Source organism: Aplysia californica, unplaced genomic scaffold, assembly GCF_000002075.1.
Source record: "Aplysia californica isolate F4 #8 unplaced genomic scaffold, AplCal3.0 scaffold01124, whole genome shotgun sequence".
Taxonomy (NCBI): domain Eukaryota; kingdom Metazoa; phylum Mollusca; class Gastropoda; order Aplysiida; family Aplysiidae; genus Aplysia; species Aplysia californica.
In genome coordinates this window covers 22,685-37,114 of record NW_004798394.1, presented here as the reverse complement: position 1 = coordinate 37,114, position 14,430 = coordinate 22,685, and the positions used below count along the sequence as shown (strand labels likewise).

At 41.7% G+C, this 14,430-nt stretch overlaps 1 protein-coding gene across 1 annotated transcript; it reads left to right on the top strand.

The window, feature by feature from the left end:
• The first annotated feature begins 741 nt into the window (after positions 1-741).
• Positions 742-12,666, top strand: LOC101863313. The gene is made up of 9 exons (XM_005111795.3): positions 742-917; positions 2,915-3,752; positions 4,103-4,667; positions 5,483-5,691; positions 7,218-7,663; positions 9,197-9,319; positions 9,712-9,763; positions 10,544-10,706; positions 12,233-12,666. The coding sequence occupies exons 2-9, from the start codon at positions 3,369-3,371 to the stop codon at positions 12,286-12,288; spliced, it is 1,998 nt and encodes a 665-aa protein (XP_005111852.1). The 5' UTR covers positions 742-917; positions 2,915-3,368; the 3' UTR covers positions 12,289-12,666.
• Positions 12,667-14,430: the final 1,764 nt, after the last annotated feature.

Genomic DNA, 14,430 nt, shown 5'->3' with positions numbered 1-14,430 from the left:
GAGAGAGAGAGAGAGAGAGAGAGAGAGAGAGAGAGAGAGAGAGAGAGAGAGAACAGATAGAGAGAGATAGAGAAAAGTGTGTGTGTGTGCCTATGTGTGTGTGTATGTGTGTGTGTGTGTGTGTGGGGGGGGGGGGGCGTCCTTGAAACTGTGGAAATGATAGTGTCAATTTCTTCTCTTGGGATCAATAAAACTTTCCTCATAAGCGTATTATCTGTCTTGTGAGTTGTATTTAATAATAAATTAAAGTTAGTTTAAGCATTAAAATACATGGCAAAAAACACATTATGACAACAGTACCCCAGAAAATAAGCAAAGAGGCCACACAAAAGCAACGAGAACTGATTTTTAAAATACGTTAATTATAATTTGAAAATTTAACCAAGCTCTGGCAGGATTTCCAGCTACGATTTAATCCTGCATTTCAAAGAAATCGATATCTCCGGGTTCAGGGATGTTATTTGTCCCATAACTTAATGAACAGTGCCATAAAAACCTACATCCGTCACATCAACCACTCTGCAATCTCTATAAAATTCCCAGCGTGGTTGATGAAATAATAGGTTTTCTATCTAAAATATTATGTTATTGATATTGCCTCCCCCGAAAATATTCACTAACTGTTTTATGTCAGGAGCACCCCTAAACTTGTGTAACTATAATATTGGTACACAACAGTTGTATGAATGGAGAAATCCATAGACTAAATAGCGGGTTGGGTTCTGTTTACACACCATTTTTGTGGTCAGTTATTTTGTTGACTGTCTCTCCTGCCCTCACTGCCCACTTCAGGGAAATGTTGAAGAAACGAATCCAACGTCAGATTACTGGTCATAGTTATTCCGAGTGTCCACCCAATATTTACATATCCCTAGACCTAGAGGTGGATTGGAAACTAGTTCTAGATCTAGACTCTAGTAAGAAACATATTTTGCTTTTTAGGTTCTAGATTTAGACTACACTTTACTTTAGGTCTTAGTCTTAGTAACTTAGTCTTAGTGAAGTGTCTTAGTCTTAGTCTTAGACTTAGATTCTAGTCTTAGTCTTAGTTTTTAGTCTTTAACTTTAGACTTTAAAATAGTCTTGATTTTGATTTCTGACAACTGAATTTTCCGAGATCATTCACATTGACTGGCTGGTTGATGGTTTCAATCTTCCTCAACTTCAGCTAGATTCTAGATCTAGAGTCTAGGCCTATAGTCCTATAGCTTGTCATTAACGTAAGTACGGCGGTGATCTTGTAGTTCCGTTCGTTAAAGTCCACAATCCATTTGTTTACATTACATCCAGAGAAGAAATCCAGAAGTCTTGATGACCAAATACTATTTGAAATAGGCTACACAAAGAGCAGGGATGCAACCTAACTGCAAAACATCAAATTAGGATAAAATTCAGGGGGCATGCCCCCCCTCCCACCTCCATATTTTTTATTCCCCCCTGACCCTGAAACCCCCCTGCTCTTGACTTTAACGAACGAAACTACAAAATCGCCAGTACGGCTAACCTCTTCCTTTCTGTAAGTGTTTGTGTAGACCTACATAATGATAACGAAGTGTCTACGACAGTCTACGTACACGGTAACCGGGCACCTTGCCTCAGTGTCTACGTACATGATGGTAACCGGCAACCAGGCACGTAGTCTCAGTGTCATGTACACACGGTTACCGGGCATGTAGCCTCAATATCTACCTACACGGTAACCGGCAACTGGGCATGTAGTCTCAGTGTCAGGTACAGGGTAACCGGGCAGTTCAGAACTCCAAGTTCAGTCTTTGTCATCCTGTGTTGCCTTCATCCCCACCCCTCCCCCCCGACTGTACTTTTTTTAAAAAATCAATAATCCTCCCATTGTGGAGCCCTATACTTCGCAGCTCACAGACTTTGAATGAACTTTGGTGGCCTCTACCGGTACTCACAATGTGATGCACACGCGCAGGTTCACTGACTGGTCACGATGGCGAGCCCGACAAGACGCTTGTATGACTTTCTTTTTTTGTTTCAGCCAGTGACAGCACAGGTCAAATATTGATTTATTTTCATTTCGGTTACTGTGTACATAGAAGATACTGAGAGTAGGAGCCCGGTTACCGTGTACGTAGATACTGAGTCTGGGTTAGACTAGGTGCCCGGTTACCATGTACGTAGATACTGAGACCAAGTGCCTGGTTACTGTGTACGTAGACACTCCGTAATGATAATTTAATCGGGCCTTGATCTAGATCTTTCATTTAAATTTTAACATGTCTCCTAATCATAATGTTCTGCTACTTCAGGCCCCAGCTATTAGAAGGTATTAATAAATGGACGGGAATACCTTTAGACTGAATGTATGGATGGAAACTATTGATATTTTCCCCTCTTTTTTGTGCAAACTTGTGGATTTAGACTCTACATCTACAGTGGAGTCCATTACGTTAAAGATGAACATGGTTATCGGAAACCTCGGTAAACCAAAATAAAATAAAGTCCTTCGTCTTTTTTTTCTTTTTGAGCAACCTCTCTGAGCCAAAAACCCTGCTAAGCCTAAGAAAAACCAGTGATCCTGCAGATTTCAGTTTAAGCGGCCTCCACTGTTGTTCGAATCTGTGCTCTTTGTTTTGTGAATGGTGTGACAAAACTAGTATACCAACATATAAACCGAAATATTGTCAAGTTGACAAGACCAGACTAAATTTTGTGGCTGACAGATGTATGGGGACATTGCTGTTTTCTCTGTTAAATTTTCTGTCTACTGCTGGCTTGAAACTGTTGACCCTGTAAAACAAACTACAAGTCCAAAACGCAACAAATTTACAGTAAGTTTGTGCTGGAATTTAAACTAAAATTAAACTGAAAGTAGTGAAAGCGTATGCTGTGGATGACTCTGTAATGTGTTGAATAATTTGGTTTCATTTTAATATTTTATATTTTTCAGGAAAATGACAACTGTTCATCGCTGTGAAATGTGTCCCCACAAGTATTGAGGGTCAGCTGCCAGCGCTAAACTCTGAAAATACTACCAGCAAACCCTGGTGTTAATTAGGTTATTGGGCTAACAAATATTGAATTGTTTTCGTTAAAGAAGTTGTCAAGACACCAGGGTTTGCATTATTTTGTTTGGCATGTTATTTGTCAAAGTGAAGAAAGTGAAATGAAAGGGGACCTCTTTTGTTTTTCCTGAAAAGTAAAACGGTTGGTCTTCTACATCAGTCTTCTTGTCCATCTTATACTAATATTTCATTATGAGTTGAGCACTTTGAGTGGTATCCTGAACCCACCAGGATAAATTTTGCAGAACTGAAAAACGACGAAGCTGAAAAGGAAATCTAGAAAAGAAAAGAGGAGGAAAAAGCATTACCATCAGTCCCACTAAAAACTGCCAATTAGTGATGTCGACTGTACATTCAAGTACAGGCATGTATACAGAATCCAGTTCTTCCCAAGTGAGGGTCACATCTTGGCAGGCCCAAGACCCAGACCAACCCTCTTCTCATATTCTCCTGCAAGGCTGTTACCAAGGTATCTTAGAACTGCAAAGTGCTCTCAGTCACATGGATAGTGCGGGCACGCTGTTAACACAAAGTCTGGCTCAGGCTCTACATAACACACCATACAAGTGTGTTGCTGACACCTTGAGCTGTCGCCTCAGGGACGTGTATATGAGTGCCATGTCCAAGTCCAGTGCTACTCTTCTTAAGGAAATGGAGCTCATGATCAGCAGTCTGCAAACTTCAAATAGGCAGCATCCTGAGGATTCTCATGTTTATGGACAGGTGAGAATTTTATACTGAAGTTCAGAGAAAAATCAGCAGCAAGACATGAAGATGTATTCTGTCTAAAAATGTAATGATAATGGACACAGGTGACTTGTTTTAATTTCAATTTCAACATTGCTTCTGTACAAGCAGTCAGTCTTGTGTTCATCCTCCTCTCTACAAACATGACAAACTTTAGTCTTGGTGAATGGATTGTTTTTTGTAGATCTAGTGAAGTGGGAAGAATCTTTTTTTCTTTGTGAATTGTCTATCTCATTTTCATTTAATGTTTTTGCATCTTGTTCTCATCAAATCCTTTCTCCAATGACATTAATCATTAAGTTGCTCTAATTGCCCTGTGTCCCCAGACCCTGTGTCATATCTCGCTTCTGTTTGCCAAGCTGAAGAAACAGTATTTTGCTCTGTGTCACAACAAGATGGTGGATCTGGTCCACTCTCTGCTCTGCCTCAAGGGGGAGGATCCAGCAGCAGGGGAGGTCACAAAACTTGTCTTGAAGCTGGGTCTGGCCGATGGTCTAGACTCACCCAGCAAATCAAACTCCAGTCTTCCCAACACTCCCTGGGGCAGCCCAAAGACCAGGAAGTCACGCACAGACTCTAGTAAAAGTCCAGCGAGGTCTGGCTTCCGAATCATGTCCTTGTTTGAACGCAAAACTCCACCAGATGAGAGAAAGAGCTCTTTTTACGTAGATGTAGAAGAACCAAAAACGGGCAACCCAGATGTTCCTCCTCGTGAGGGTATTCCCACCGTCTCCGTTACTGCTGGCAGTGTTGAAGAGGACAGGTGCGGTGCCCTTTCTGGGGGGAGTGGGAATCCTCAGTTTTCCTCTGGATTTTATGGTGGCTCAGAGCTCTCGGGTGACCTCCTCTCTTGCAGATCTGTTGGAGGAGATGCAGCCACAAATGCTAATGGTAAGAGCTTTGATTTCAAATTTCTTTTCTTTGTGAGGGAGGTGGGGGCTCTTTGGAAGATTGAAATTTTTTTCATCTTCATTTCAGCAGTTATAGTAGTTTCAGCAGCAAAGGTTTCAATATGCTTCTTACTCTAAGGTAAAGAGGAGTCAGAATATTTTTCCTTGAATACAAACAAGAGAAGTGTTTACGGAATTTTGTGTGTGTATGGGGGGGGGGGAGTGAAAAAGGTGTTGGAGGAGAACACGATTGGAGTTGGCATTCTTCAACTTTCAACCACTATGAGAATATGGAACATGCACTCTACCTTTCTGTACATTTGTTTGTCTAAGCAAACAAGGTGTTAGGATTGGGGGAGAGGGGTAGCGGGGTAGCGGGGCGCTGGTTGGTTCCTATTTTCCCCTATCCTTTTGTTGTATCCGTGTCGGCCCTTACAGAGAGAATCCAAGAAGCCCACCTCAGAAATTATTTAAATTGTGTCGATGGGAGCATAATAAATTATACAATTACAAATATTACAATTTGTAAGTAATTAAGTACACACTCCCTCCTACCACCAACATCTGTGATGTAGTGGTTAAAAGCTTCCATGTATATCACGTGCAGGAGACTCAAAATCGATTCCTGAGTGGGGAAAGATTGTTATTGTGGGTCTCTGTCTTTCTGCTGAAATGATGTATACCTCTCAGCGGTTGGCCCTGACAGGCAAGGTCTGAACCCAAGCCTCCTAACTGATCTAAATAGTGTTGTAAAGAAATCTACATTTTTTTTAAAAACCTAAAGCCTAACTTTCTCCGTCCCGTTCCACGAATCAGGGGCCAAGTCACAGCTGGCCACAGAGGAAGAGCTGGAGAGTGTGATCAACCTACTGTCCGGTGTAGGCTGCTGTCCCGGCTCACCCATGCAGGTCATTCCGGAGGTGCCGCCACAGGACCCCCTGCAGCTGACCGTGCCACAGATTTACCGCGTGGCCAGTCCTGCCTCAGACACACAGCTGGATGAGATCTCGCATGTTAAAACGCAGGTGAGTATTTTTAGTGACACTGGGCTCGTTGTTATTGTTGTTTTCAAATCCCTTTAGGTGGGTGGTTGGCGGATGTTCCGGTGTGGTTTGCTTCTTCTTTCCTATCAAACGTCTATCGTCCTTATCTCCCCCTCCTTCTTTTTTATGTTTGTTACTCTCTTGTAACACCTCTACTCTTCTGGCACTCATATGACCTTATGCAGTTGCGAACGCCGTAAAACCTCTACTAAAACAAACAAATCCCTTTAGCTGCGAGCTTTTCGCTCTTGGCAGCGCAATGCCTCCCTCAAGTAACCACATTTCCTTGTCATATGGTCAGCGCCAGAGTATAGCAGGCTTTGTAAGTCTCTAGGTGTGTGTAGGAGCCTGCGTCGAAGAACTGCCAGGTTTTGGTAGTGAAGGAGAAGATGTTCAGTGGTCTCCTCGTGATAGTCACAGTGTCTGCAATGGGGTTCCCACATGGGGTTAATTCTGTTTATGTGCTTGTTGGTGTGTAAGTGTCCTGTGCGGGCTCTGAAGATCAAAGTCTGATCGACTCTACATAAGAGATTCGAAGGGTCTTTGGGGTTGGGTTTTTCCATGTACCCGAAGAGAGACCTTCCTGTTTCTGCGTGACATAGTGTGCAATAATATCAGTTTTTCTCCTCCCTCTCTCAGTCTTTTTGTCTTGGAAGGAATCTCAGTTAATTATTCATTTTTGTGCACTTAATAAATTTTATATATGAGGCATCGTGATGAAATGAGGCGCTCGTCAAAATAATGAAATCAAAGAAACCGACATTTTTTTAGCCAGTAGGCAATTTTTTAGAAATTGTCTTTTTTAGACTAAGCACCTTTTTTGACCATTTAAGAACACACTTTTTGTGTAGATTTAACTGAAAACTGTGGATCAAAGACAAATAGTGTAAATGTGCTGTTTCAAAGGACTCTCAAGCATAAGAAGTCACCAAACTTAAGCGGCCATTTTCTCGCTAATTTTTGCTCTGGCACCAAGCGATCCCCACCTCCTTCTACCAACCACACATATTTCAACTTCTATTCACGACAGATGAGTACTTTTTACATCAAAATCAAGACAAATAACTAAGCTTTAAGATAATATCAATAACTCCACAGGCCCAGAAATTGAAGACACCTGACTCCACTGCTTCGTGACACATATACGGTTAAAAACTTACTTCATGGCGCTACTATGAATTCTATTGTTTTGGTTGAGCTCATTCATAAATTAATGGAAGTAATATTGTTGTTGCCTTTCGTTGTCAGAACAAGTGATTAGTATTGTGGTTTGTTAGCAACTTTTACTGATACACACACAAACATATATGTGATATATTAAAATGGTAGTACTTTGCAGATTTGGAAGGAAGTTTTCATATACTATGATATAGTGTAGGCCGAAAACATTTTCTGTACTTTTTTTAGAAGTAGAAAGCCCCTCCCAAATTTTATGAATTTCAGGATAATAATTTGAAAGCAACGACCACAAGAGCTACAAATGGTCCCTTTACTGCCCTATTCCACAGGTACACAGGAGGTCTGAAGGCTGCCTGGACCTCTCTGCTGTGGGCAGGAACGCATGGCCCCACCAGCTGTTGCACCACCGAGCCAGCCTCCCTTCCGTCCAGATCTTCTCCGCCACCGGCCAGCGCACGGGTGGCTATGAGTCGCTGCCTCCGTCCCCTGTGCCAGGATACATGAGGGACACGCCCTCCCCGGGCCACGGGGTGCGCGATCTGCCCAGCCCCAGCTACTTCCGACATGACCCGCCCTCGCCTTTCCGGGCCCACCACGCCAACACCCTGGGGGTAGGGGGTCTTGGGGGCATGAGGTCAAACATGCTGTCGCCATTGCAGTGGAGGGGTGGTCCTGCCGGTCTTGGTGGTTCAAGGCTGGGCGGGAGTTTAGATGCCGGGGCGGGGCAGCATGGCACCTGGCCTATGTACGGGGGTCTCTCTCCCATGTCTGCAGGGTGAGTAACTGTGTAACAGCTGCATTGATGCTGTTAGGTGTTGTTGTTGTCAGTCATTCCTCTATTGGACAGGTGCCGTTCAATTAAATATCATGTTGTAAGAGGTTATGAACTGATTTGGGAAAAGTAGTCAAGTCTTATGTTCTCAAATAAAATACATTTGTTTTTTTAGTAAGTAGAGTATATCTTGATTGTACGAGATTAATTTCATTGATAAGTTTCTCTTGTCCATGAAATATGTGTTGCTTTAAGTTTGACTATGAAACTTGGCATTTATGCATATCAACCAATTTAGAAATTTCCCGTAAAGTTTTGCTTGAAAATATTGAATAACCACTGAATAACACATCACCTTGTAATGTCATCTAGAGCACAATGGCAGGCAAAACACAGATTCAAAATATTAAAGAATCCTTTTCAAGATATGACATTTGAGTAATAAAATGTTCTGTTTGCCTGGGTAAGTCTGCCTTAGAAACATGGGAAGTCCTTCTGACTGCCTTAGGAGAATATGCCCCTGTTGTTCAGACAGTAAGGAAATGGATGAAAGTTTATTTTAAGACTGATAGCAGTCATGGATGGTGAGATGCCTTCTGAACAACCTGACACAGCTTGTTGTCATGACCACTGTGAAAATGCTAGGTAGGGACAGGTGAAAGAAGGTCTTTTTGCTCTGAAGCTAAACGACCCCCACTCCTACCACACAGTTCTCAACTTCTATTAACGACAGATGAATACTTTTTACATCAAAATCAAGACAAAGTTGTTTAGATTCATCGCTGCATTTGATGATTGGTTGCAGCAAATTGAAAAGTGCATTGATAACAACCATGGTTACATTGAATAGAATTTAAGATAAATGTATGTTGTGCCAAATTTCATATTATTTTCCCAGATAGTTTTTTTTCTATTCTAAATGTGGGAAACTTTTGAAATGGACTTCATACATCATATAATGTCATAATTCTGAACCAAGATATAAACTTACTTTAAAATATCTTAATGTCTGAACAGCAAAAGGCCAGGATTAACACTTTGCCTGCCGCCTCATCTCACTGATTGGCATTGTTTATCGCCCAGTTTCTTTGGATTTTCCCCCCAAATATGATGACAAAGTGTTAAAGGATACTTGTGGGCAATTGTCTTACCTACTATCCCAGGTTTTGTGATCATCATTATTATCCCAAATTATTTATTAATAAGCATAAAGCTTTACCAATTTTAGGTATATTGGCCTACTTGTTCAGATATGTTATTGATAATTATAATTATTGCTCTTGCAGGAATGAGGAGAAGTGTTCGGAAGCACCTGAAATTTACTGTTTGCCGTTCTATTTGCCATGTTGTAGTGGGTTTGGTGGTATTTATTTTTCATTGAATCTTATGAATCAGTTGGACTCATTTTCTTTGCAATTCTAACTTAAGTGCTTAAGGCAGATTTAACAATCTGCATATTTTAAGAAAATATTGATATTTTCTTTTGTAAGAATTGAGGTTCAGTTTGTGCTGTGCGTTTATCTCCGTTGTGCACAGGAGTGCTGTGGATGCCTCGAGCTGGTCAGGCCTTCAAGACTGTAGTGACCTCAGTGATGACTCGTCTACAGAGGATCAATTCTTCGCAGTTGGGAAAGACCTATCCCAAGCTATTGGAGCAAAGTAAGGCTATGTGCTCACTCTCTTGTACCAGAGTATTGTTTATGAAGGTTTCTGACAGTTCATCTGCCTTTATTACAATGTAGTTACAGTAAAAAAAAAATATTTTTTTTTAGGGGGGTGGGGGAGGACATGTTCACTATAATGTTTGATTTTCTTTGTCGATTGATTTTTTTTGGTGTTTATACTGTAGTTAAGGAATGGGTAATGGTCTCATTTAGGGATAGTGGTTCTAATGTAATTGACAGACATCTGTCATTGATCTATAAATGTTTGGTTCTACTATTTCTTGCAGTGCTTCTCTTTTAGTTCTGTCTCTTTCTTGTGTGTTGCTTTTGTAAGATTGTTATTTCATGAATTTAACTAAGCAAATAGTTGTATGCTTTTACAAACAGGGATGGCAGCAGTGATGAAGAGGGTGAGAGTGGACAGCCTGGACAAGCAAAAGTGAGTTTTTTTCTCTGCTCTGTATTGTACCTGAAACTTGTTTCTAAGGGTCTGTAATGATTCAGAGGAAAGAAAAATAGTTATAGTTTAAGTGTTTCAAAGGGAATGAACATTCAGGGCTTCTGATCTGAAAAGGAATGACTAGATGAAGCCTTCCCTGTCCTTTTGGGGACATTCCTTGCTTATTCCTGGCTGGTCAGTATATATGACAATGAGAATCTCACTAATGTTACCACTCTTGGTGAGCACATAGTTTGTATATGGTATTGGAATGAGCTGATTTAACATTGTTCTTCCATGTATACCCAAATTACGTTTTAATCAATCAAAGGAATGCTGAGGAGATGTTCCAGTCTGTATATATTGCTGTGCTTCCTTTCTGTTTCTCTAGTCACAGCACTATCACTATAGGAAGCCAGTGCATGTAAAGATTTCCGCCACTGTACTTCCTGTTGTTATGTGAACGTCCAATGAGGAAAACTGAATGCCCATAGCTGCTTGTGCAAATCAGAAGCCAATATAGCCACCATATTCAGGTCTGTGTCTTTGAAACGTTGCAGCATTTTGGTTGATGGTCTGGTTAAATGGAAAGTGTGATCGTGCTATTTGTTTTGGGCTTTCCAACTCAAACCACCCTCCAATGTATTTTGGTTGTTAAGAAAAAGACATGATAAACTTGTTCATTCAACCCGCTCTATGTTAAAAGGAGAGTTTTGTGAGAGTGAAAATTTCTTCGACCGTACGCAAAGTTAAAGTTCTTTTTCCTCCTGTGCTCTGCAGAACTCGAGCACGTGGCCCCCGCCAAGCTCTCATGGTGTGTCTGGTGGGATGGGCACCCATCTCCTGGAGCCTCCAGAGCTGTACACGGGTCACCGGCCTATACAGATGCAGTGGAGTGACCCCATGCCTTCTCGCTCCTCCATGTGGCCGGGCGGGCATCCAGGTTAGTGGCTAGTTTGGTGAAGCTGGAAGAAATTCAATTTTCTTATCTGCATTATTTCCGTTCGGTTTCTTTCTCTGTCTCCTCCTACTCCTTTTCTCCTCCTAAAGAAATTATGTGATCCTCCTCCTCCCCTCCTTCTCCCCTCCTCTTCCTTCTCTTTCCCTCTGAGTCTCATGCCCTACTTTCTGAGTGACATGTTTGTGTTGAATTACTTGTTATACCTTCAGACAGACAAAATAGATTATAATTTACACTGATCTTTTGGGGCTCTTGTGGCCTAGAGGTTAAGGTGTTCGCCTCTGATTCTATAGGTCCCGGGTTCGAATCCGGATAGCGACGGAAAATTTATTCTCTAAATTTTCTCCTTTCACCTCCTTTCCTGCTCTCCTACAATGTTTTATCGTCTGCTTTCACGTCCACCTACTGCCCCCACCCCCTCACTTCCTTTGCCCCCTCCTCTGAGCTTATGACTCTTTCTGCAGCCTTTCCTCTGCTACTCCCGGGCTCCTTCTTACTGCCGTCTTTCAGCCTCACCCCTTATCTTATGGTAGGAAAGATCTACACCTAGCCTTCTCAGGCAAGGGCTAAAAATCTTGGAGGCCCCGTCTGCAAGTTGCGCTCATGAAAGATCCCTTGATAGTCCAAAACCGATAAGAGTAGGCTTTGGCCGCCACCCGGGCAAACCTCTAAATTTCCTACCAACTGAAAAAGTTTTATGTGTCCCGCGTGCTCATATGACCTTATGCAGTTGCGAACACCGTAAAACTCTTACCAATAAATACCCCCCCAAAAAAAAACCTATCTTGTTTTCCGATTTTTATTCAAGTTTATGCACTTAAAGAAGATAACGCTGCATATTTTCTGCTGGTGTTTTGATGAGAGATTTGTTGAATTCTCTTTAAAAGTTTTAAGTTATGAGTTTTGCATGACTGATTTATTGTATGGAAAACCATGAGAAGAAATGAGAAAAAAGATAAATGCACTGTTGGAGCGCACCAAGAACACAGATACTTTCTGGGTGATTAAGAAGACGTGATAGACTTTTTTTTTATAGAAAAGACTTATCATACTCATAGCTGGTAAACTGAATATTCAAAAGGGTAGTAGTAGTAGTAGTAATTGTATAACAGCAGAAAATTTAATATAACCTGTCGCAGATGCAAGTTTCATTTACATAAGGGAAAATCTGAATGTGAAGACTGAAGAGAAAGAGGCTAAAAAAATAATGTTTATGTTGAGCAGTATTCAGATTTCAATGTTTTTCACTTTCTTGTCACTGGCGTCTGTTGTGTAGCAGTTAAGTGCTTCGCTGTGGCACGCCGGAGACCCGAGTTCGATTCTCGAGTGGGGGAACATTTTTATCGATTATATCGGCCTTTCTGCTTGGATGTATCCCCCTCAGCCAGGGTTGACCCTGACAGATAGGGACGGAAGCCTGCCTCCTTAATGATCTAAATTGTGTTGATGGGGGCTTAAAAACATTTACTTTTTTTTTTCTCTAATTTTTCTCTTTCTTGTTGTTTCAGATGTTTCCGCCCAGAAGACGTCCCATAGCATGCAAGGTTTTGGTGGGATGCAATGACCAAACACCAAGTCTGAGGCAATTGTCTAGTCATTGCTACAGGCTGAACTTGTCACATTTGCAGATACAAGTATTTTATCTTTTAGATCCAGAAACTCTTGCAGTAGTTTAATTAATTTTTGTATTTCATTTTTCTCTCAACTTGAGTTTCCTGTCAGACAGAAGTCCAAATGTATGTATTGACAGATATAAAAGTTGTGGATGCTCTAAGTATGATAATTATAAATTATCTCCAGCCCAAACCAGGTGTTTAAAAGTTGTACATCTTGTCACTGACTGTAAAGAGAAACACCTGTGCCTCTGTTTGAGTATATGTGAGGCAGCGTGGTGGAATCAGGCTCTCGTCAAAACAATCAAAGTGAAGAAACTTGCATTTTTCCTCAGGTTTGTGAATTTTTATCAAATCTTTGTTTTTTGACTCGACACCTTTCATGCCCATTAAGGAACTATTTCTGTGTGGATTTTTTCTGAAAAACGTTGATTAAAAGCACAAAAAATTTACAATTTCTGTTACCACCGACTCTTAAGCTAAGGAAATAACTAATCTTTTGCGGCCATTTCTCACTAATTTTACCTCTGAAAACAGGTAACCCCTCCTCCTTCATTCGCAAATATCTTGAATTGTATTCAAGACAAATGGATATTTTTTTCATCTAAATAAAGACAAGTGAACAAGCTTTAAGATGATACCAATAACTCTACATGCCCAAAAATTGAAGAGAGCCTGATTCCACCACGCTACCTCACATATATACAATATGTCATGACGTGGTGGAATCAGGCGCTCGTCTATTTTTGGGCTTATAGGGTTATTGGTATTGTCTTAAAGCCTGTTAATTTGCCCTCCTTTTGGTGAAAAAAAATATCCATCCGAGTTGAATAGAAATCGAAACATTTGCAATTGAAAGTCAAGGTCGTCTGGTTTCGGAAGTAAAATTAGGGAGAAAATGGCTGCAAAATTTTGGTAACTTCTATAGTCTGAGAGTCCTTGAAACTGAAAATTTTACCATTTTTGTGCATTTAGTCAATCTTTTTCAGTAAAATTCACTCAAAAATGTATTTTTAAATGGACATAAAAGGTGTTGAGCCAAAAAAAGAAAATTGGAAAAAAATTGCCCATTGGCATACTTTGCCATATTTGCTGGGGAGCCTGTGGCTTTTCTTCCCACCCAGGTCTGTGATCTACCAGCAGTCCGTTGCATCTGGCATTGGGTTTTCTGAGCTACAAGTTTAGTCTCTCACAGAAGTGGGGCAACGCACTGAGCAGGGACTGGCTTCCATTTTACATGTGGTCAAGGCACGATCCACTGTGGTCCATTCCCCGCCACCGCTGTCTCCTGGCGGGCTTTGGGGGGTCAACTTAATCTGGTCTGACCCTGGCAGCGTTGTTTAGCCAAAATCACACAGACGAGCGGCTTGTCACGTCCTGGATCCTTTGTGTCGGTACGTAGACGTCCATGTTTGGGCATGCCATGTCCCCGAGGCCTATCCCACCCAGTGGTGTGTTCATCCTTGCAGGGGCCAGGAGAATCCATGAAGATGCACAGGGCCAAAGGTAGAGCACAAGCCAACCACAGGGAGTGTATAGAAGAAGTAGGTGAGGGTAGTAGAAGAGGACACTCACTCAATGGAGAGTGAGAGTGTGTTTGTGGGGGGCATAGCGTCTACCACGCGCCAGTGGGTTCTGCCCTCCGCACCTTGTGGGGTCACACCTACTCCCAGCCTGTTGATTTTACCCCTCCTGGCAAAGGGGGGTTGGTTTGTTGGCGCCAACGATTCGCCATTTGCCAGAGCCACGTCAGTGCAGACAGGGATCACCACGAGTAGGTGCAGTTGGCTAGACTGGGAGAAGCTATATGAGACGCTTGGGTGTTTCTCATCTTTTAAATGAGGCCCTTCACCAGCCCTTGATCCCCGCCCATTGGCATAAAAATGCTGATTTCCTTGATCTCATTTTGACGAGCGCCTGATTTCACCATGATGCCTCACTTATGCATCTTGACACATATTCTGCGTGAAGATAACTACAGACCAAGTTGTGCAAGACGGAGATCCATTGTTGAGGAGGAAAGTGGTTGTCTGAGATAGGTGGATGTCTCTGACATTGCCATTATAACATAAAAAAAGGTGCAAAGAGGGAAG